A 25,068-nucleotide genomic window follows, 5' to 3' on the forward strand; every position below is an offset into this window, starting at 1 on the left:
GAAAAGTACGAAATATTTTTTTAAAGTCCCAGAATAAGAGGAGGAAAAAGAAATGGCAGAATAAATATTTGGATAGAATAATAGCCCAAATTTTTCCCAAACTGATGAAGAACACAAAACCACAGATTCAAGAAGCTCAGCAAACCCCAAGCAAAGTAAGTACAAAAACCACCACACTTAGGCAGAATGTAATGAAAGTACCAAATACCAAAAATAAACAGAAAATATTTCAAAGAGGCAGAGAAAAATATCATATTACATTCAGAGGTACAATTACAAGAATAATGTGTAACTTCCTATTGGATACAATGAATTGACATCTTTAAAGAGTTAAATAAGAGAAGAAATGTTCACTAATTACAACAGAATTACCATAGATATCAAAACAAAAAGGTAACTAGAACCCAGATATTTGCAAGTTAAACTACTCTCCTAAATAACACAGGCAATAAAGATCTAACAATTAAAATGTTTAAATATTTTTAAATGAATGCTAGTAAAGACCCAAAATATCAAAATTTGTGGGATGCAGCAAATGCAGAACTTAAGAGGGAAGCTGGCAATTTTATATGGATAATTAGAAAAAATTTAACGTTGGAAATAAGCAATCTAATTTTTTAATCCCAAGAAGCTAGGAAAAAGAAGAAAAAATTAAATTCAAGAAAGTAAAAGGAACAAGATAGTAAAGATAAAAGCAGAAAACAATGATACACAAAGAACACAACTTTTATTGTTTTTCTTTTTTTTGTTTATTTGTTTTAGTATATGTAAGCATTTGATGAAATTTAAGAACTGGTTGGACGTGGGTGGCTCATGCCTGTAATCCCAGCACTTTGGGAGGCCAAGGTGATAGATCACGAGGTTAAGAGATCGAGACCATCCTGGCCAACATGGTGAAACCCCATCTCTATTAAAAATACAAAAATTAGTTGGGCATGGTGGTGCATACTTATAATCCCAGCTACTCGAGAGGCTGAGGCAGGAGAACTGCTTGAACTCGGGAGGCAGAGGTTGCAGTGAGCTGAGATCACACCACTACACTCCAGCCTGGTGACAGAGCGAGACTCTGTCTCAAAAAAAAAAAAAAAAAAATTAAAAACTATTCAGAATAAAATCTCCAAGTCAACTGGAAATAAAATTTAACTTTCTGAAACTGATATAAAGGAGATTTGCAAAACCCTACAGCTAATAGCATATTTAATGGTGAAATACTCTCTCAAGTTAGGAGCAAAGCAACAGTATCTAATATGGCTTGGATTTGCTTCCTTACTCAAATCTCATGTCAACTTGTAATCCTCATTGTTGGAGGAGCAGCCCAGTGGGAGGTGACTAGATTGTGGGGGTGCATTTCCCCTTTGCTGTTCTCATAATAGTGAGTGAGTGCACAGAGAATTGGTTGTCTAAAAGTGTGTGGCACCTCCCCACCACCTCTCCCTCCTGCCAGCCGCGTGAAGATGTGCCCGCTTCCCCTTTGCCTTCCGCCATGATTGTAAGTTTCTTGTGGCCTCCCCAGAAGCAGAAGCCAGTACAACCCACAGAACCATAAGCCAATTAAACCTCTTTTCTTTATAAACTACCCAGTTTCAGGTATTTCTTTATAGTCGTGCGTGAACAAACTAATACAGAAAATTAATACTAAACAAGTGGGGCATTGCTATAAAGATACCTGAAAATATGGAAGTCACTTTGGAACTGGGTAATGGGCAAAGGTTGGAACAGTTTGGAAGGCTCAGAAGAAGACAGGAAAATGACAGAAAGTTTGGAACTTCCTAGAGACTTGTTAAATTGTCATGACTGAAATGCTGACAGTGATATGGACAATGAATTCCAGGCTGAGGCAGTCTCAGATGGAGATGAGGAACTTACTGAGAACTGCAGTAAAAGTCACTCTTGCTATCCTTCAGCAAAGAGAATGGCAGAATTGTGCCACTGCTCTAGGGATGTGTAGAACTTTGAATTTGAGAGAGATGATTTAAGGTATCTGTCAGAAGAAATTTCTAAGCAGCAAAGTATTCACAGTGTGGCCCAGCCGCTTCTAACAGTGCATGCTTATATTCATAAGCAAAGAGATTACCTGAAACTGAAACTTATATTTAAAAGGGAAGCAGAGCATAAATTTTCCATAAAAGTTTGGAAAATTTGCAGCCTGACCATGTGGTAAAAAATAAAAACCCACTTTCTGGGGAGGAATTCAAGCCAGCTGCATAAATTTGCATAAGTAAAGAGGTACAAAATGTTAATATCCAAGGCAGTGGGGAAAATGTCTTGAAGGCATTTCAGAGAACTTTGTGACACCACCTCACATCGCAGGCCCAGAGGCCTAGGAGGGAAGAATGGTTTCATGGGCAGGGCCCCGCTGCCCTGCACAACCTCAGGACACTGTTCTCTGTTTTATAGCCACTCCAGCTCCAGCTGTGGCTAAAAGGTTCCCAAATACATCTCAGGCTACTGCTCCAGAGAGTGCAAGCCACAGTCCTCTGTGGCTTCCACATGGTGTTAAGCCAGAGGGTATGCAGAGGGCAAGAGTTGAGGCTTGGGAGCCTGTGCCTAGATTTCAGAGGATATATGGAAATGCCTGGATGTCCAGGCAGAAGTCCGCTGCAGGGATAGGGCTCTCATGGATAACCTCTACCAGGGCAATGTGGAGTGGAAGTCCCTACAAAGAGTCCCCAGGGGGCACTGTCTAGTGGAGCTGTGAGAAGAGGGCCACCGTCCCCCAGACCCCAGAATGGTAGATCCACCGATGGCTTGCACCATGCACCTGGAAAAGCTGCAGGCACTCAACACCAGCCCATGAAAGCAGCTGCAGGGGATGTACCTTGCAGAACCACAGAGGCAGAGTTGCCCAAGGCCTTGGAGCCAACCCCTTGCCTTAGTGTGGTCTGGATGTGATACATGGAGCCAAAATAGATTTTTTTGGAGCTTTAAAATTTAATGACTGCCCTGCTGGGTTTTGGACTTCATGGGCCATGTAGCCCCTTTGTTTTAGTCAATTTTTTCCTTTTGAAAAGGGAGCATTTACCCAATTCCTGTACCCCCATTATAATCTGGAAGTAACTAACTTGTTTTTTATTTTACAGGATCATAGGTAGAAGGGACGTGCCTTATCTCAGATGAGACTTCAGGCTGTTGACTTTTGAGTTAATGCTGCAATGAGTTAAGACTTTGGATGACTGTTGGGAAGGCATGATTGTATTTTGAAATGTGAGGACATGATATTTTGGAGGGGCCAAGGGTGAAATGATATGATTTGGATTTGTGTCCTCACCCAAATCCCATGTTGAATTGTAATGTCCATGGTTGGAGGAGGGGCCTGGTAAGGGGTGATTGGATCATGAGGGTGGATTTCCTCCTTGCTGCTCCCATCACAGTGAGTGAGTGCTCAGAGAATTGGTTGTTTAAAAGTGTGTGTACGCCCTCCCCCCACCAGCCATGTGAAGATGTGCCTTCTTCCCCTTCACCTTCTGCCATTATTGTAAGTTTCCTGAGGCCTCCCTAGAAGCAGAAAACTGTACATTCCACAGAACCATGAGCCTGTTAAACCTCTTTTCTTTATATATTAACAAGTTTCAGGTATTTCTTTATGGTGGGTGTGAAAACAGACTAATCCAATATCCATTCTTATCAATTCTATTCAATAGACTTTCTGTTGTGAAAGTAATGGACAATAAAACAAAGAAAGAAAACAGCAATAAGTGATATAAAGATTTGAAAGGAAATAGCACAGATGACACCATTACCTAATAGAAAATCCAACTAATAAACAAAGTACTAGAACCAATAATTGAATTTAGCAAATTCATGATATAAAAGATCAATATGTAAAACTCACTTGGATTTCCCTACACCAGCAATAAACAATTGGAAATTAAATTTTAAAATAATGCTATTTACAATGGCATCAAAAAATTCAAACACCTAGGAATTCATTTAACAAAAGAAATGCAAGACTTCTACAGTGAAAACTACAGAGCACCACTGAGAGAAATTTTAAAAGGCCCAACTAATAGAAAGATACGCCACATTCATGGATTCAAAAATCCAGTATTGTTAAGATGTCATTTCTTTCCAAATGAAATCACAGATCAACACAATCCAGATTAAAATCCCAGCAGGATTATTTTGGCAGAAATTCTTGTTGTGGTGGTTGCTGTTGCTGCTGTTTTTAATAAACAGAGATAGGATCTCACCATGTTGCCCAGACTGATCTTGACCTCCTGGCCTCATGTGACCCTCCCACCTCGGCCTCCCAAAGTGCTAGAATTGTAGGTGTGAGCACCATGCCTGGCCTTTTTTTGGGTTTTCTGACTTTTTTTTTCCAACAGAAATTGAAAATTGAAAGCTGATACTAAAATTTAAATGGAATGAAAAGTCTCTAAAATAGCCAAAGTAGTCAAAGAAAAAGAACAAATATAGAGATTTGAACTATCTGATTTCAAGGCTGTAACATAAAAGTATTTAAGACAAGTGTACTAGTGTACAGTCAGAGACACAAATAAATGAAAACAAAACACAGTCCATAAATAAACCCACATAGGACCAAGGGGTCAATATAATTCAAAGGGGAGAAAATAATCTTTTCAGCAAAGGGTACTGGAAATAAAGAAATATAAATCATAAGGAAGACAATAAGCCATACCTATCATACACAAAAATTAAACTTAAGACAGATCATAGACTTAAATGTAAATATAGACCTTCTGGAAGGGGAAAATCTTTACAATCTTGGAGAAGGCAAAGATTTCTTAGACAGGACTGAAAGGCATTAACCATAAGAGCAAAAATGATAAATTTGAGTTTACCGGAATTAAAAACTCATGCTCATCAAAAAAGACAGTTAGGGAAATAAAAGTGTAACCCCAAGACTGGAATAAAATATTTGTATTATATAAATCTGACAAATGACTTGTGCCAAACTAAATAAAGAACAACTACATATCAACAACAAAAAAGATAAAGAACCCAATCAATAATTGGTAAAAGACTTTCTCAGGTACTTCATAGGATATAGGAATAACCAATAATTATATAAAAATGTGCTAAACAGCAGTTGTCAAAGAAATTTAAATTAAAGCCACAAGATACACACTCACCCAGAATGGCTAAAATCAAAAACATGGACAATTGCAAGTGATAGCAGAGTGAAGAGCAACTGAAACTCTCATAAATTGTTGGATGAAATGTAAAATGGCATAAACACTTTAGAGAACTCTTTAGATATTTCTTATGAACTCTATGACCCAGCAATTCCAGTCCTAGGCATATACCCAAGAGAAATAAATGCAGCAGTCCACAGAAAAACTTGCATAAGATATTCATAGCAGCTTTATGTATATTGGCTAAAAAATGAAAACAACTGAAATATACATCAATAGGAAGGCTGATAAACAAATGTCATATCCATGCAATGGAATACTTAGCAATAAAAAAAAAAAGAACTACTAATATCCACAATAACATGGACTAATCTCAGTAATATGTTGACTGAATGGAGTCAGAAATGAAGAAATATATAGTGTTTGATCTCCATTTACATGAATACCTGAATTAGATGAATATATGAATTACATAGAAACCAGAATAGTGATCACTTCAGAATGAGAGAAGGGGATGGTGTTTGGAAAAGTCATACCATTACTTTCTGGGTTGATGGAAACATTCCATTATCTTTATCTGGATGATGACTACATGAGCATTATACGTTTGTCATAATTGACCCAGCTGTACTTTTGATACTTGTGTATCTAACTTATGTAAAATATACCTTAATAAAGTACTATCACTAACAAAAGAGAGATAAGCCTGACAACTTTCCAGTGACAAAATACATCAAGCCACAGATCAACAAGTCCTATGAACCCCTCCAAAAAGACAAACATACATAATATCATAACTAGATATATCATAGTAAAGCTGCCAAAAATAAAAAATAAAGAGAAAGCTTTTAAGACAAAGAAGAAAAAAGTTTACCTTCAAAAGAGTAATAATTGGCAATTGACTTTGATAGTCAATTTTTTATAGAAACAAATGAAAATGAGAAAATCTTGATTGATTGACTGCCAATCAAGGCTAGCCTGGCCAACATGGTGAAACCCCATCTCTACCAAAAATACAAAAATTAGCCAGGAGTGGTGGCAGGCGCCTGTAATCCCAGCTACTCGGGAGGCTGAGGCAGGAGAATCGCTTGAACCCAGTAGGCAGAGGATGCAGTGATCCGAGATCACCCCATTGCACTCCAGACTGGGTGACAAGAGTGAAACAATGTCTCAATAAATAAATAAACAAACAAACAAATAAATAAATGTATACACTGAGAAAACAGCCTTAAGAAACAAAGGCAAAGCAAACATTTCCAGACAAACACTAACTGAGAAAATGTATCTTCAGTAGAATGGCACTAAAGGAAATATAAAAGGATATTATTTTAAAACCCTTCAATCCCAGATAGGACCTTAGAGATATAAAAAGGGAAAAATAGCAAGAAAAGGAAAAATATAATCTGACTGACTGCACTGAACAACAGTAATTATGTTTTGTGGAATACATATATAAAATATATCTATATAAAATAAAATATAGCATGGAAGTCAGGAGGGAGTAAACAGGGTTAAAATCTTCTTCCACTTTACCACTTTACACAAAAATATAAAAGTACTACTTTATACTGCACACTGATAAGTCAAGAATGCATGATATAATCTCTAGGGTAATAATTGAAAGAACAGGAGAGGACTAAATAACTTAGTAAGCCAAAGATGGGGTGATGAAATATTTAAATATACTTAATCAGTGCAAAAGAGGCCCAAAAAAGGAGAGAAAAAAAGAAAGAAAAAAGCAGGAAAAATAGATTACAATAGAAAATCGTGGATTTAAAGTCAAAAATACCAGTAACAAATATACCAGTAACTATATTACATATATATGGGCTAAATACTCCAATTAAAAGACAAAAATTATAAATATTGAGTTTAAAGAACTACATGCTGATTACAAAACACACATAAAATATAATACAAAAAAATTGAAAATAAAAGATGGGAAAAGTTATACCATGCAAACACTCATGAAAGCTGGTATAGCTACATTAGTATAACACAAAGTAGATTTTAACACAAAAAGTATTAGAAGCGATAAAGACATGCATTTCAGAATGGTAAAGGTTTCAATTAGCTGGGAAGATACTGCATTTTAACTTGTATACTTCATTCTAAACTTGTATACACCTAATAATGCAGCCTGAAAATATATAAAGCAAACATTGACAGAGCTACAAAGAGGAATAGACAAATCCACAGTCATAGTAAGAGATTTTTAACACCCTGTTCTTGGTAACAGATAGAAGAAATGGGCAAAAATATAATGAGAATATACAGGATTTGAACTAAACAATTACAAATTTGATTTCATTGATACATGTAGAACACTGCACAAACAACTGCCAAATAGAAGTTCTTTTTAAGTTCTTTACACAGGAACATTTACAAAAATGAGCATATGCTCAGTCCTAAAGAAAGTGTTAAAAATGTCAATGGAATGAAATAATACAAAGTATGTTATCTGACCACAGAAGGATAAAGCTATAAATCTCCTTCTAAATGACTCACGGGTCAAAGAAGAAACCATGAAGGATTTAGAAATCAGTATAGCACAGGATTTAGGAATCAGCATAGCACAGTGAGATTTAAGTCACTGCAATAAGGCAAGAAGACATAAAAGGCTTATGGATTGAGAGACATTAAATATGTATTATTCAGCAATAATATAATTGTGCATATTAAAGTAATTTTTAAGCAAGACTACCACAATAAATTATTAGAACTGAAAAGTGACTTAGCAAAGTTGCTGATTACAAGACCAATATACTAAAAATTAATTGCATCTACAGAGTAGCAACAAAGAGACAATGTAATTTTTAGAACATATATAATTGACAATATTATTCTAAAAAGAAATATCTAGGAATAAACTACATGAGAGATATGCCAGACATCTGCACATCTACAGCTAGTAGAAAACTAGAAAAAAGATTGAAGGCAACGTAAAAAAAAACCTAAATAAATGAAGAGATATACCATGTTCATGGATTGGAAGATTCAATATTATAAAGATGTCAGTTTCCCAAATTGATCAAGATTATCCCAACACAGATTCAAGACAATCCCAATCAAAATCCTAGCAGTATGAGTGTTTGTATATGTTTAACTTGACAAACTCTTTAACTTAGCAAAGAGCTAGGAATAGGCAAGATATTATTGAAAGAGGAGGAAGAAATGAAGGAGGAGAAGGAGAAAGAACAGAAAGAGGAAAAGATAGGTGAAGACAAGGAAGATGAAGAGAGCAATAATAACAAGGTAAAGGACTTGCACAGGTGGATATCAAATTTTATTAAGCTACAGTAATTAAAACAGTATGGTATTGGTAAAAGGAAAAATACACCAGTTGAACTAAGAATCCAGAGACAGAACCATTTTTAAATAGACACTTGATTTATGATAAAAATGGTACCACAGAGCAGTAAGGAAAGAATAATATTTTCAATAAATAACGTTGAGTCAACTGGCTATCCATAAGGGAAGAGATTGGCCATTACTTCATACCATATACAAAAATTAATTCCAGATACATCTAAAAGATGAAAAACAAAAATTATAGAAGATGACAAAAAGTATTATAATTTTGGGGTAGGGAAGGATTTTCTTAGATGGGACATAAAAAGGATTAAATATGAAAACAAAGAATGCTAAGTTGATAACATTAAAATACCTTTATTTAATGATAAGACATTATTAAGAAAATAAAAAACAAGATATTTGCAACAATTATAACTGACCAAGATCATATAAGAGGATATTCAAATGGCATATAAACATAGGAAGAAATGTTCAGCTTCACTAGTAATCAGGAAATTCAAATTATAATCACACTAAGATACTTCTACACACCCTTGAAAATGGCTAAAATTTAAAAACTGAACAAAACAAATAATAACCAAAATGTGGAAAATAAGACAAAAAGAACTCTCATACACTACTAATGACAGGACAAATTAATACAGCTACTTTGGAAAGCTGTTTGCCATGTATCCATTAAAGTTGGATATATGTACATCCTCCGATCCAGGAATTCCACCTCAGGCACCTAACAGAAATGTATGCAAGTATGCGCCAAAAGACCTATACAAGGATGTTCATAGGAACATTATATATAAAAGCCAGAAAGTGGGAATAATCCAAATGTCCACTAATAATAGAATGGATAGGTAAACTACGGTACATTCATTTGGTAGAATAGGCACAGCAATAAAAATGAACAAAGTACAGTTATCCTCAACACCATGAACAAATCACATACACACAACACACATACACTCACACACACAAATAAATAATGGATTATTCCATTTCTATAAAATTCTAAAACAGACAAAACTAATCTCGGGTATTGGAAATCATGTCAATAGTTACTTTTGGGGTGTAAGAGGCAGCATATGGTAGGAGGCGGTCCATGAACACATAAATTTGTGATTTTCTGCACGTATACAATGCACCAGTAAAAATGTTTTAAAACATTTTTAATTATGTAGAGACAAGATTGAGTTAATTAAAAAGGTAACTAAGAACTCAACATGACATAAAAGAACTGGTAGACCTTCTTGCACTTAACTTGTATACAACTGAAAAATCCAATTGTACTGATGTGATATTTGGTAGCCTAGACCAAAATCTCACCTTGTAGTACTGTCTTGAGTTATTCTCTATCTGCTTTTGTAACAGTCTGTGTCTTAGAAAGGTACAGTCCCTGTCTTGGAAATGTAGAGTCTGTTTCTTGGAGATGTACCTCTTGTGTAACATCTTTTGTCCTATAGTTCAAATGGAAACTAAACAATAACTGGTGCTGTTCCTTACTAACAAAGGCTAAATTATTTACAAGTTGGGACATTGTAACAGGAAAATTGCTAAATAATTTCTTTCTATCCCACAGAAGCAGAGAAGCATAGAACAACATGAGGGCTATTTTCATTGTCAAGAAACTTAAGTTATAATTTTTTGCATCTTTTTTTTTAAACAGGAGAAAAAGTCATTTTAATTATATACATACACATGGGAGTCCCACAAAAATATGAGATATCAATTTTTTGCATCTTTTTTTTTTTTTTTTTGAGATGGAGTCTTGCTCAGTCGCCCAGGCTGGAGTGCAGTGGCACCATCTTGGCTCACTGCAAGCTCCACATCCTGGGTTCACGCCATTCTCCTGCCTCAGCCTCCCGAGTAGCTGGGACTACAGGTGCCCACCACACTGCCCAGCTAATTTTTTTTTGTATTTTTAGTAGAGATGGGGTTTCATCATGTTAGCCAGATGGTTCTCGATCTCCTGACCTCATGATCCACCTGCCTCGGCCTCCCAAAGTGCTGGGATTACAGGTGTGAGCCACCATGCCGAGCCAATTTTTTGCATCTTTAAAACCAAAATAAATGGAGCAGTTATTGTGGATATATACTAATAAACCAAAAAGGAACAAACATTGTAGATCACCAGATTTTTATTATTTGATCTTCTTTGTATGAGCTGTAAATATTCCTATGTTAACTATGTTTAGAAAGTAATATATAGTTTCTACACCTATATGTGAAGTTAAAATTATGGTTAATTACTAACAATCATTAACTCTGTGTGTTCATAGTGATTCTTTAAACTTTTCTGTGTTTGACATCTTTTATCATAAATAGTTGGGAGGAGCTTTGGGTAATTACATACAATATGATCTTAACTGTATTTTAAAGTTCATCAAAACCTGTAAATAAACCAAAATGTTAACAATGGTCATTTCTGGATGTCGGTATTGTTTTTCCTCCTTACATATTGCTATAATTTATCTTTTTTTTTTTTTTTTTGAGATGGAGTCTTGCTCTGTTGCCAGGCTGGAGTGCAGTGGCACGATCTCAGCTCACCACAACCTCCACCTCCTGGGTTCAAGCAATTCCCCTGCCTCAGCCTCCCAAGTAGCTGGGATTACAGGCATGCGTCACCACACCCAGCTAATTTTTTGTATTTTAGTAGAGATGGGGTTTCACCATGTTAGCCAAGATGGTCTCCATCGCTTGACCTCGTGATCTGCCCACCTCAGCCTCCCAAAGTGCTGGGATTACAGGTGGGGGCCACTGTGCCGGCCACATGTTACTGTAATTTTTCTATAACTAAATTGTCCTTTTTAGAAAAAGTTTTACTTATTATTTTTTTTAAATTTATTTTATGTTTTTGAGATGGAGTCTTGGTCTGTCACCCAGGCTTCAGTGCAATGGTGCAATCTTGGCTCACTGCAACCTCTGCCTCCCAGGTTCAAGGGATTCTCCTGCCTCAGCCTCCCAGTAGCTGGGATTACAGGCATGCACCACCACGACTGGCTAATTTTTGTATTCTTAGTAGAGACAGGTTTTCACCATATTGGCCAGGCTGGTCTCCAGCTGCTGACCTCAGGTGATCCACCTGCCTCCACTTCCCAAAGTGCTGGGATTATAGGCGTGAGCCACCACACCTGGCCAGATGTTTACTTTTTAAAGAGGAAATACTGTAAATCACTGCGAAAACTAACAAAAGTTGCTGGTTCCTAAGAAAGCATTTCATCTTTGAACTTCCAAGTTAATAAAATCCCTACAATTTTCATTATTAAGAATATTAGGGGTTATAGTGCCATTTAAATACTGATGATACTCTTTGGTATGTCTTGTAGTGGGCATTGCAGACAATTTCTAATGCTTTACCTAATGTTTAATTAAAGGACTGAATTGAAAAAAGTGATGTAACACAGTTAAAGTAGAAAAATGTGGGGCTCAAATTCAATCTGTGCCCTTATTATTTGTGTGAATTTAGGCATGTTACTTAAACTCTGTGTCCCACTCCTCATCTGTAGAACGGAAATAGGACAACTGACTTCCCAATATTTTTGTAAGGTTTAATTGAGAAAACATCTGTAAAACCTAATATGGTGCCTGGTCCATAGACTGTCTTCAATTAGGAAAGGGCTGAAAAAATTAGATAATATAATAAGCAGCTAAACAATGTCTGACCAGCAGCCAGTGCTGGACAAGTAGTAATCTATAGACCAGAATGATTTTTTTTCTGTGATCTTTTGTTTCCTACACAGAATGCCACGGTCTACTAGAATGGGAGTTTCAAGAGAGCTACTTCCCCAGTGCCTAGGACAGTGCCTGGAGGGCAGCAGGCATCCCCTAACAGACTGCTGAAAGAATGGAAGCATGAACATGTCATTGCAAGGATGGACTGAAGAATGAATGTCCTCAGACAGAGACATCTTGGTTCACAGTGCGTAAGGGAAGATGAAAGTTGCTCTGGTTGTAGTGGGCATAGACTGAGCTATTACAGTGAAGACAGGTTTCACCGAACCTTCCTGGGGGCAGTGACCACGGAGATGGGTGGAAGTGGCTGTCAATTTGCTGGGCTTTTAGGATGCTCTGAACAGGCAAATCTCATCAAGTGGCTTCTCCATCTAAAACCTGTGCCTGGTGTCCCTTTGCTCGTAGGATAAAATTCTAACTCCTTCCCGGGCCTATCAGCCTCTCTGCTCACCTCTGGCTACTCTCCTCCTCTCACTGCAAGGTCTGGCTGCATTGGACTTTTTCCAGTTCCTAAATACTATCATGCCATCTTCTGCCTGCAGTACCTTCTGCCTTGCAATTCACATTTTATCCACTCATGTCTCACCCGTGTCTGACATCTAGTGTGTACATATCCTTCAGGTATCAGCTTAAATGTCACTTACTTGAGAATCTTCCTTAACAAATATCCCTTCCCAAACTTGCCCACCATCCCAGTGAGGTTAGGGACCCTTCCTGTGTGTCCTCACAGCTCTCTGTATTTGTTCTACTTTAGCACTTCTTACCCTGTAAGGCAGTTTTGGGGTCTTTCCCTGACAATTAGAATGTAAGTTCCGGCCCGGCGCGGTGGCTCACGCTTGTAATCCCAGCACTTTGGGAGGCCGAGGTGGGCGGATCACGAGGTCAGGAGATTGAGACTACAGTGAAACCCCGTCTCTACTAGAAATACAAAAAATTAGCCGGCGCGTGCCTGTAGTCCCAGCTACTCGGGAGGCTAAGGCAGGAGAATGGCGTGAACCTGCGAGGCGGAGCCTGCAGTGAGCTGAGGTCGAGATCACGCCACTGCACTCCAGCCTGGGCTACAGAGCGAGACTCTGTCTCAAAAAAAAAAAAAAGAATGTAAGTTCCAAGATATTAATGATTTTCATGTTTTCTTTACTGCTTCACCAAGAGTGCCTAAAGCCTGCCTAATACTAGACACTCCATAATTATTTGTTGAATAAAATGAATGAATTTCCATGTCTAGATTGTAGTAAGTTCCACGAGACCTGGTTTTGTGTTGGTTCTTGCATAATTAACAGAAAGTACAGTGTCTGGCACAGAGTAGTTACTCATCAAATATTTATCAAATAAATAAATGTTATTTAATACTGATTATCCATTTATACTTCAAGTAAGTGCTTATTTCAGGGATCAAATGAGAAGAAGTTACTGTCAAATATTTCAGTTTTTTTCACCTTTTATTCTATTAATGCTTCCATATGTTGTGCTGCTTTTACATTCAATCACTTAGCAACACTTAAACATTCTCTACTATCTATGATATACAGCACCAGTGATACTAATTCCCAATTTTAAAAAATTTACTTACTATCTACCTTAATTGTTTTTATTGTTGTTACCATGTATTTTAGGTTTAGAATAAGCCAACCACGGGTCACCAAAAGCCCAAACAACAAGTATTACTATCTCTAACACTTGACTTTAAGTCTTTCATCAGGAACATAAATCAGATACCTGAATTCAATTACATCCCCGTGAAAACCACCTCAAATCACTTTTGTAAATACCAATAATGTGAACAAGTAAGTAGATTCTCAGAACATCAGTGTGCAATCCAGCAATAACTTGGAGAAAAGTTAACCTTGCAAAAATATCCATCTCTCTCATTTTCAGAAAATTATATCTACAATTAAGTGGGGCAAAAAGGTGAACAAGGGCATCAAAAACTCCATTAGCCATAGGTTTCTTCTTTGATTTAATAATATATATACATAAACAACCTCCTAGGACCTGGAGGTTGTTGATTTATTTGTTTTGCAGGATTTTTTGGTAGATATCTGTCATTATATTTAAAGTTAATGTTCTTTTCTCATTATTAATTACACCAAAATTCATTCATTGTTGAATGGCTGAGCAACCAGGCTATTGGGGTCATTTTTTTGTTTGTTTTTTGAGACGGAGTCTCGCTCTGTCACCCAGGCTGGAATGCAGTGGCGTGATCTCAGCTCACCACAGCCTCTGCTTCCTAGGTTCAAGTGATTCTCCTGCCTCAGCCTCCCAAGTAGCTGGGACTAGAGGCACGCACCACCACACCCGGCTCAAATTTTTTTGTATTTTTAGTAGAAACGGGGTTTCACCATGTTGACCAGGGTGGTCTCGATCTCCTGACCTCGTGATCTGCCCACCCAGGCCTCCTAAAGTGCTGGGATTGTACAGGCCTGAGCAACCATGCCTGACTTATTTTTTATTTTTTATTAATTATTATTATTATTTTATTTTATTTTATTTTGAGACAAAGTCTGGCTCAGTCACCCAGGCTGAAGTGCAATGACACTCCTTGGCTCACTGCAACTTCCGCCTCCTGGGTTCAAGTGATTCTTCTGCCTCAGCCTTCTGAGTAGCTGGGATTACAGGCATAAGCAACAAAACTGGCTAAGTTTTGCATGTTGGCCAGGCTGGTCTCAAACTCTGGACCTCAGGTGATCCGCCTGTCTCAGCCTTCCAAAGTGCTGAGATTACAGGCGTGAGTCACTGTGCCCAGCCTATTGGGGTCATTTAATTTTTTTTTTTAGACAGAGTCTCACTCTGCAGCCAGGCTGGAATGTGGTGGTGCGATCTTGGCCCATTTCAATCTCCTCCTCTCAGATTGAAGCGATTCTCCCGCCTCAGCCTCCCAACTGGCTGGGACTACAGGCACGTACCACCATGCCCAGCTAATTTTTGTAGTTTTAGTAGAGACAGGGTTTCACCATGTTAGCCAGGATGGTCTCCATCTCTTGACCTTGTGATCTGCCTGCCTTGGTCTCCCAAAGTGCTGGGATTACAGGCGTGAGCCACTGCGCCCAGTCTGGGTCATTTAATTTTTATGTAGTGCATGAGCTGGTGATATTGAAAGTGCTGCAAGCCTTCTTATCAGAGCAGAATCTGCTAGTTAGAGTTTCTGCTAAATGATGAGCAAATCTGCAGCATCACTCTCACTGCTCATCCCCGTGGAGTGATTAACGGTAGCCAGAGTTAAGACCCTCAGCCAGTGGTATAGCAAATGGGACTGAGACTTAAGGCAATTTGCCCTGATGCCATAAATGCTTTTGAAATTGATTTGAATTAATTCATCTTTAAACCACTTAGTTTCAGAAAGGATTTATGACCATGTCCAAAGGCACAGTAAACATAATCCAGCAAGATAAAAATATATGTATAAGTAAGTAAGGCCAGTGTGGCACAGGAGAAATACAGATGGGGCATCACAGGGCTCCTCTCCTCTTACCTGTGTACTGCAACCCCCTGTACTCGCTTATTGCCCCAGGAGGTTTTAAATTGGGCCAGTAGTGGAAAAGCATTTGCACAGCTGGAGGCTTCACTTGTGAAGGCCCATACGCAATCACATACAAAAGATCCTAAAGGAAACAGCAAGCATATTTTGACTTAGCATCATGAAATAAAAAGAAAGGTAGAGACTTCAACATTACCAAAGCAGTGAAAATTCTAATGGAGGGGTTGAGGTGAGTAATTTCCCTGGAATCTCATGCAGGCATGTTTCATAGATTAGATCCCGTTAAAACATTATATTTTTATGATTTATGTATTTACTGGTCCTTCTGTAAATGAGCCCTCACAGGTAGAGTACAAAGTACTTTATCTTCTAACAAATTCGTCTCTAATCAGATTGATGTTAAAGAAAGATTTTAGAGTAGCATAAGACAGTTTGCCAAATACTGCATTTGAAAAAATATTTCCCTAATCACATTTCTTAAACATTCACATCTCCTATTTGAAAGAGGACAGATTCTCAAGCAACCTTTCAAATTAAATAAAATTGTCATAACATATAATATTAGCTTAATTCCAAGAATAAGATACATCCAATTACTTTATCCGTCAAGACACGATGTTCTTAAAGTACCATTTCTGCTCTAAATGATAAATAATTAACCATTAAAGAAAGAATTATAGGTACTGCCATATCAAAATAATAGGACATCAATAAATTTGACCTAAACAACAGTTTTAATATGTAAACAATTTTTACTGTATTATACAAATTAAGTTTGTGACTATGGGTTAAATTTGACCCAAAACTTACTTTCCAGACTTCTTGTTTATATTTCATGAGGCATTCCAGTAATTGACAATGATACACTGTAATGTAGAAAATGTAATTCGTACATGAAATGTAAATACCAAACAAAACATCCTTTGATATATATATATATAACAAATTACTTCAATATGACTTTTCAGTCTCTAATCATTAAATTAGAAATAACTTCTGTCCATATGTTCATACTTAAAAATATTACATAAGCCCTTGACCTTATCAAGCTTTGTCCCAAGGTCCTTGAGAATTATTTCATGCTTCGTGTTAACAACGGAAATATTTTTAAAGTCCCTAGTAATCATACATTCATAAAATAAACTCGTATCAACATAAGATCTACATGGGAAAAAAAAACTAGCCCAACAGAATCATAATAAAAGTTCATATTTATTGAACATTCATTATTTGCTAGATATTGTAGAAAGAGCTTTATACGTATTATCTCACAATTACCATGTTGCAGTTAGGAAACTAAGGCTCAGTTTCCAACTTGCCCAAGGTTGAATGGATAGCAAGTGACAGACTTAACGGATTAGAGTGGAGTTTTATCTTTTCATCATCAATTCCATCTTATAGAGGAATTTTTAAAAGCTACACAACAGCAAGATTCCTTGATTTGCCTATCTTCACTTGGGGAACAAAGATACTTTCAACCTAGTTAGATGCCTTTTGATACCTTCCCTAATCTATATTCCAGGCTTATGCTGACATTGAAGCAGTTCACACTTTATTCACCAATGACCTCCAAGTCATTCAATCCAACGGACATTTTTCAGTCTGCATCTTACTTGACTTTTCAGCCATATTCAGTACTGCTGACTACTGTCTCCTTTTTGAAACACTCTTTCCTTGGCTTCATACTATGAGTGACCCTCCCCTGTCACCTGTGGTGGACAACACGGTTACTACTCAACTGCTGTCAACACCCTTTATTTCTTGTCCATTTGCCAGTTGATATGGTTAAGTTGTGTGTCCCCACCCAAATCTCATCTTGAATTGTAATCCCCAGGTTTTAGGAAGAGACCAAGTGGGAAGTGATTGGATCATGGGGGCAGTTTGCCCAATGCTGTTCTCGTGATAGTGAGTGAGTTCTCACAAGATCTGATGGTTTCATAAAGGCAGTTTTCCCTGCACTTGCTAGCTCTCTCATTCCTGCCATCATGTGAAGAAGGTCTTTGCTTCCCTTTCACCTTCTACCATGATTGTTAAGTTTCCTGAGGCCTCCCCAGCCATGTGGAACTGTGAGTCAATTAAACCTCTTTTCTTTATAAATTACCCAGTCTCTGGCAGTTCTTTATAGCAGTGTAAAAAGGGACTAATGCACCAATACACAGACTACAAAAGCAAGATACTTTCCCAGAGCCCCTTGCAGCTACAGGTGGCCATGTGACTCAGTTCTGGACAGTAAGAATGAAGAGAAAATCTGCTGGGGAGCTTCTGAGACATACTTTCTCCCTCTGATAAAAAAAAAAGAGGGACACCAGGAGAGTTTTCTCTTAATGACTCTGCTTGATCCTATTACCTGTTTTTGCATGTAGTTATGTAAGGTTATAACAACCTCCACAGTGGCAGCCTTCTTGCAAACATCAGGGGAATTCCAAGATCTCAGTTCCCTGATATCGTGGAGCTATCTTCAGGACTTCCTATTAAGTAAACAACCAATGTGCTTATACTTTAAAGCCTCTGTCAGCCAAAGACATCTTAACAGTGCAACCTCTCTGTCTCTTTGGAGAGCTCATCCTCTTCCACTGGGCCATTATCTGTTGAAGTTCCTGAAGGCCTAGTCACAGAACCACTCCACATTTCTTTCATTCTCTGCTCTCCCCTAAGCAATCTCACACTCATTCACAACTTCAGCAGCCATCTATATGTAATTCAATGAAGGTCACTGGACACTTGTGTGTGGGCTCAAAGTTCATTCGCTCTAGTCCAAAGCTCTGTTCTGAGCTCCAGACTCATAATACAACTACCTAATTACCAGCTCCTATTAGGTGTCTCAAAGATACCGTGAACACAACACGTCTGAAACAGATCTCAAGATCTTCCCTCAGAGGCCTGATCTTCTTCTTCCAATGCCTCCTTTATCAGTGAGTAGAACCACTGTTACAGTTTGCATCTGTGTCCCCAACAAATTTCAGGTTCAGTTGTAATCCCCAATGTTGGAGGTAGGGCCTTAAAAACTTAAAAAGGTGATTGAATCATGGGGGTGGGTCCTTCCTGAATGGTTTAGCACCATCCCTTTTGTGCTATTCTCATGATACAGTTCTCACAAGATCTGGTTGTTTAAAAGTGTGTGGCACCATGCCTGTAATCCCAGCACTTTGGGAGGCCAAGGCGGATGGATCAAAACTCCTGAGGTCAGGAGTTCAAGACCAGACTGGCCAACATGGTGAAACTCCGTCTCTATTAAAAATACAAAAAATTAGCTGGGCGTGGTGGTGGGAACCTGTAATCCCAGCTACTCAGGAGGCTGAGGCAGGAGAATTGCTTGAACCTGGTTGCAGTGAGCTGAGACTGCACCACTGCACTCCAGCCTGGACAACAAGAGCAAAACTCTGTCTCAAAAAAAAAAAAAAAAAAAAGTGGCAACTCCCTTTCTCTCTCTTCCTCCTGCTCGAGCCATGTAAGACGTGCTTCCCTTTTGCCTTCTACCATGATTATGAGTTTTCTGAGAGAGGAGCTACTATGCTTCCTGTACAGCCTACAGAACCATGAGTCAATGACACCTCTTTTCTTTATATACTACCTAGTCTTAGGTATTTCTTTATAGCAATGCAACAACAAACTAATATGACCACCATGCATCCAGTAACCCACTCTAGCCAATATGTTACCAAGACTTATCAGTTTTACTTCCTAAATAGCTCTCAGATAGATCTGCTTGTTCTTCAGTTTCAATTGTCCCTGCCTTTGAAGTGCTTAGACAAATGCAATGACCTCCTTCCAGGTCAATCTATACACAACCTGGCTTCTTTTCAATCTGTTCTCAACTGCAGCGGGGGTGACACACACCACAGCCCACTCAAAGCCCTTCAGCAGCTTCCCATTAGATTTGGAATAAACACAGGCCTCCCTAACAGAGCTCACAACACCCTGCATGTTCCAGCCCATGGAACTTTAAGTCTAACGTCACACCAGGGAGCCCTCACTCTGAGTTCCAGCTACACTGATCCTTCAGTCTCAGCTGTTTGCCATGACACATGAGATTCCTCTTCCTGAACCATCCCTCCTTGTAGGCCTTGTTCACACTACTCATCCTGCAGTTCTCAAACCAAAGGTTACTTCCTCAAAGAAGCCCTCCTGACTTCCTCAATAAAAGCAAAATTTCCTTTTATAACATCTTATAGCATAACGTACTTGAAGCACTTGTCACAAGTGAAACTTTACACTTGATTTTATGATTATTTGATTGTCTTCTCACCTCTCACCCCAACCATATGATAAGCTTCCTGAGATGAGGATGGGGTCAGTCCCATGTCACTAACCATGGAGCCCCCAGTGCTTAGCACATGGTGGATACTCACTGACTACTGATTGAACGGTCGCTCTAGAATTGGAAATTTGGTCTTAAGTCATCACTGAATTCTCAAGTTCAGATGTTCCAAGACACTTTCTCATACACAGCGTCTGCTATTCTCCACGGGGATGCTATATGAACCTTGTTCAGAGCCGTCCACTGACCCGTGAACATACCTGGACAGTTCCTTTGTTAAAACAGCTTCCCCTCCCAGAATGCCCCATTTACCTTATCAATAAAAACTCTGTCCCGCCAGGCATGGTGGCTCATGCCTGTTATCCCAGCACTTTGGGAGGCCAAGACAGGCGGATCACTTGAGGTCAGGAGTTCGAGGCCAGTCTAGCCAACATGATGAAACCCCATCTCTACTAAAAATACAAAAATTAGCCAAGCACAGTAGCATGTGCCTGTAGTCCCAGATACTGGGGAGGCTCAGGCAAGAGAATTGCTTGAACCCAGGAGGCAGAGGTTGCAGTGAGCCATGCCACTGCACTCCAGCCTGGGCAACAAAGTGAGATTCCATCTCGAAAAATAAAACAAAACAAAACTCAGTCCACAATTTAAAACTCATCCTTGGCCCAAGTGACACAAAGTCTTTTCTGATCATTTCAATCCATACAGCTCCCTCATTCTGATGAATTAACACTGTCTAACATATTTATTTAGTACTCCTATGTACTACATTACATTGTCAACTAATGACTTACATAAATATGCCTGATCTTCCCAATTAGACATAAGCTTCATAGCAAGCACCATATCTTATGTTTTTGTGTGGTTTCCACAATGCCTAGCACAGAGCCCTGTATATAGAAGGTGCTCAATGAATGCTGGTTACTTAAGTAAGGATTGTGCTCTATCCTTGATACAAAATCAGCCATAAGGAACAAGTTGCCAGTTGCACTTCTTCCAATAAAAATTCAAACAACAGAACGATGACCTACTGCTTGGTACCAGAGAGCCCCTGGTGGATGTTGCCTCACTTAAGTACTTCCTATATCACAAGACTAGTTTTGGGTCCCAACTATGATTCCTAGTATAGAGTAGCTGGTTATAAACATTTCCTCATGAGCAAACGAAGATACAGATTTTCAAATAATAGATATAACTCTGTCTGACCACAGTAGTTTTCCAGTGAAACATTCAACTCAACATTCAACTCCAAGAAGAAAACGGCAAATTGTAGGGATTCACTACTTACTGAGAATTTACAATGTGTCAGTCACTAAAGTAAGCACTTTCCATATATGTAACCCATTAAATCTTCACGGCAGCATTTTAAAGCACTGCAGGAAGAATTATTTCCATTTTATAGATGAGGACACTTGGTTTCAGGGGGTAAAACACTTACTCAGGTTCACTAACTGGCAATTTGCAGGTAAGCTCAGATGTGAATCCACATACGACTAATCTCAAAGCACACTACTTTACTACCCATCTAGCTGAGAAATTTGGACCAAACTCTCATGATGAGACTCTAATTAACTAGATTCCAAAAAATGGTTTTATTAAGGACATAATATATAATAAATATAATATTTTGATTATTTTAAGCCAGATATATAAGATATAATTTCCCCATATATATTTTTAATTATATCTATATAAAAATCATAAGAGATTTCATACTTAAAGAATGCTACAGAGTGAATGTTTGTGCCACCTCAAAATTCTTCTGTTAAATCCAAATCCCCTAATGTGATATTAACAAGTGGAGCCTTTAAGAGGTGATCAGTGCCCTTATAAAAGAGGCCGCAGAGAAATCCCTTGTCCTTTCTGTCATTTGAGGACACAGCAGAATGACAGCCATTCATGAACCAGGAAATGAGTTCTCACAGATCATCCAATCTATCAGCACCTTGATTTTGGACTTCCCAGCTCCTGGAACTATGAGAAACAAATGTGCATTGCTTATAAGTCATCCAGTTTATAGAATTTTTGTTATAGCAACCCAAATGGACTAAAACAGAAAACTGGTACTGAGAAGTGGGGTGACGCTGTAACAAATAGCTAAAAATGTGGGAAAGGCTTTGGAACTGGGTAACAGGTAAGGGCTGGAAGAGTTTTGATGTGCAGGCTAGAAAAAAGCCTATATTGCCATGAATAGACCTTTAAAAGCAATTCTGGCAAGGGTTGAAAAAGAAAAGAGGCAGTAGAAAAAGCCTCAATCTTCTCAGAGAATACCTAAATGATCCTGAAGAGAATGTTAGTATAAATATGAACAGTAAAGGCAATTCTGATGCAATCTCAGACAGAAATGAGGAACACGTTACTGGAAAGTGGAGGAAAGGCCATCCTTGCTATGAAGTGGCAAAGAACTCGGCTGAATTGTGTTCAAGTGTGTTCACGTCCTAGTGTTTTGTGGATGGTAGAACTTGTGAGTGATAAAATTGGATACTTGGCTAAGAAAATTTCTTAGCAAAGTGTTGAAGGAGCAGCTGGATTTCTTCTGACTGCTAATACTGTAATAAAATGTGAGGAGAGAGAATGATCCAAAGACAGAATTCTTCATCAAAGAGGAAGAAGAACTTAAAGATTTGGAAGACTCTCAGCCTATCTGTATTGAAAGGATGAAGAAGCCTGTTAGGAAGAGAATGGTGAGAGTGTAGCCAAGTGACCAATTAATAAGATTAGTCAGCTATCTCAACAGAAACCAGGAGGTATTGTCCAAAACAGTGGAAGAATGACCCCAGAGGCACTTCAGAAATTCTCTGCACTGCCCCTCCCATCATAGATCCAGAGTGCAAGGACCCTGGGGGAAAAATGGTTTCAAAGGAGAGGCCACCAGCACTTTGAGACTTCAGGGCACGCCACACCCTCACAAGGCACCTTCTCACATTGTAAAATTCAGTTCTATATTCCAGTGCCTCACTGTTCAGCTGCCCTTTGGGCAAAGCAGCATGCACTGTACCCAGAAAAGGCAAAGCAGCATGCACTGTACCCAGAAAAGGCATGGGGGTGTAGTCACCTCCACCTAGATTTCAAAGGATGCCCAGGAGAGCTGGAACTCCACCCTGAGAGAGTCATGGGCACCGGACCCCAGCCTGCAGAGTGGGGCCCAGGAAGGGAACCACTGTGGGGGCCAGGGTCACTGTAGAGAGCCCCCATCAGGGCAATGCCCAGCAAGCCATGGAGGCAGAGCCATGCAAAGCCATAGGGGCAGGGCCTTGGGGGCCCAACCCCTACACAGCAAAGCTGCCATGCAGGGGCCACCACCTCAGTGGGTCCAGAAGACAGAACTCTTACCCCAGTGGGTTTGGAAGGTGGGACTTCCACCCCAGTGGGCCTGGAAGGCAGAGCATGAAGTTGAAGAAGGTAATTTTCAAACCTTAAGGTATAATGTTGTTGGGTTTTAGACTTACTTGGAACCTGTTACCCCTTTTTTCTTTCCCATTTCTCCCTTTTGGATGGGAATGTCTATGCTATGCCTGTCCAACCATTGTATTTTGGAAGCATATAACTTGTTTGATTTCATAGGCTCACAGCTGGAGAGGAAATTGCCTCAGGAAATTGCCTCACCCATATCTGATTTAGATGGTATTTACATGAGACTTTGGACTCTTGAGTTCATGCTGAAATGAGTTACAATTTTCAGGGCTATTGGGATGGAATGAATGTTTTACATATGAGAATAACATGAATTTGGGAAAATAGGGTGGAATACTATAGACTAAATGCTTGTGTGTCCTCTCAAAATTATATGTTGCCAGACATGGTGGTTATGCATGTGATCCCAGTACTTTGGGAGTCCACGGCAGGAGGATCACTTGAGGTCAGGAGTTTGAGACCAGTCTGGGAAATATAATGAGACCTTGTCTCTAAAAAATATTTAAAAATGAGCCAGATGTGGTAGCACATGCCTGTAGTCCCAGCTACTCAAGAGGCTGAGGCAGGAGAATCGCTAGAACCAGGGAGGTCAAGGCTGCAGTGAGCCATATTTGCACTACTGCACTCTAGCTTGAGTGACAGAGTAAGACTCTGTATCTAAAAAAAAAAATTTTAATTTGTATGTTAAACCCTAACCCTCAATGTGATGGTATTCAGAGTTGGGGCCTTTAGGAAGTAATTAGGTCATTAGGGCTGAGCCCTTATGCATGGGATTACTGCCTTTATAAAAGACGCCCCCGAGAATTCCCCTTCCCTCCCACCATTTAAGGACACAACACAAAGATGGCCATCCATGAACCAGAAAGCAGGCCCTCACCAGACATCAACTCTGCTGGCACCTTGATCATGGACTTCCCAGCCTCCAGAACTGAGAGAAATAACTGTTTACTGTTTATCAGCCACTCAGTTTATATTTTTGTTATGACCCAACGGACTAAGACAGAAGATGACACTCCAGACTTAGAAGCATTAAGATTTTGAAATAAAAAAATTTTTCTCATTCTGAGTCAGAAGTTCAATTATTATTTATTACATAATTAAGTAGATAGAAGAAAAAAAAAACCACAGTGCCACCAGATTTGTTTACTTTCCAAATAAACATTAAATGAAAATAAAAATGAGTTTATATCTTAGCACATGTTTTGGTCAGTTTTCCAAAGTTATCTGCAATTATATTGACAAACGGAAATCAAACAGAGTAAATGTGAAAGTCTGTCCAACATCACTAGTAATGGAAGAACTATAAATCAAAACAATGAGATATTAATGTTCATCTGTCTAACTCTACACAAATTTTATAATAATAATGACAAATCACAATGAGACAAGTACTTTCACATACTACTGGAAATATTGAAAATTTCTCAAGTCCTTTAACTCATTAATCCCTCTTTTATTGGTTTATTTCGTGGAAATAATCAGAAATATAGTAAAAGGTTTATGTTTAAGGATATTTGTGTACACTGGGGTAGCCAATTTACCAAAATATTAACAGTGGTTATCTTTTGTTCTTAGAATTGCTGGTGATTTTTATGTTTCTAATTTTACTACTTCTGTATACTTACATTCAGTCCATTTCCAGTCATGTTCTAAAATCATGTCCTCAAATATTCTAAAAATATCACTAGCCAGCAAGATCACTTCTAATAGCAATAGGCAAGATAAATTGATTCCAACTCAAGTCTGTTTTCTACACAGCTCCATGATGATGACGTTCTCACATAAGAACA

General features: G+C 38.6%; 1 protein-coding gene across 2 annotated transcripts in view; it reads right to left on the reverse strand.

The window, feature by feature from the left end:
* UNC79 (unc-79 homolog (C. elegans)) overlaps positions 1-25,068 on the reverse strand; it is a 357,370-nt gene that overhangs the window by 182,468 nt on the left and 149,834 nt on the right. For both annotated transcript variants that reach the window (XM_011951565.1, XM_011951564.1), the window contains exons 6-7: positions 16,420-16,475; positions 15,604-15,733 (exon numbers count right to left, since the gene is read on the reverse strand). In XM_011951565.1, coding sequence (XP_011806955.1) covers positions 15,604-15,733; positions 16,420-16,475 — 186 coding nt within the window. The remainder of the gene's footprint in view (positions 1-15,603; positions 15,734-16,419; positions 16,476-25,068) is intronic.

Source organism: Colobus angolensis, unplaced genomic scaffold (assembly GCF_000951035.1).
Source record: "Colobus angolensis palliatus isolate OR3802 unplaced genomic scaffold, Cang.pa_1.0 Scaffold32, whole genome shotgun sequence".
Classification (NCBI taxonomy): domain Eukaryota; kingdom Metazoa; phylum Chordata; class Mammalia; order Primates; family Cercopithecidae; genus Colobus; species Colobus angolensis.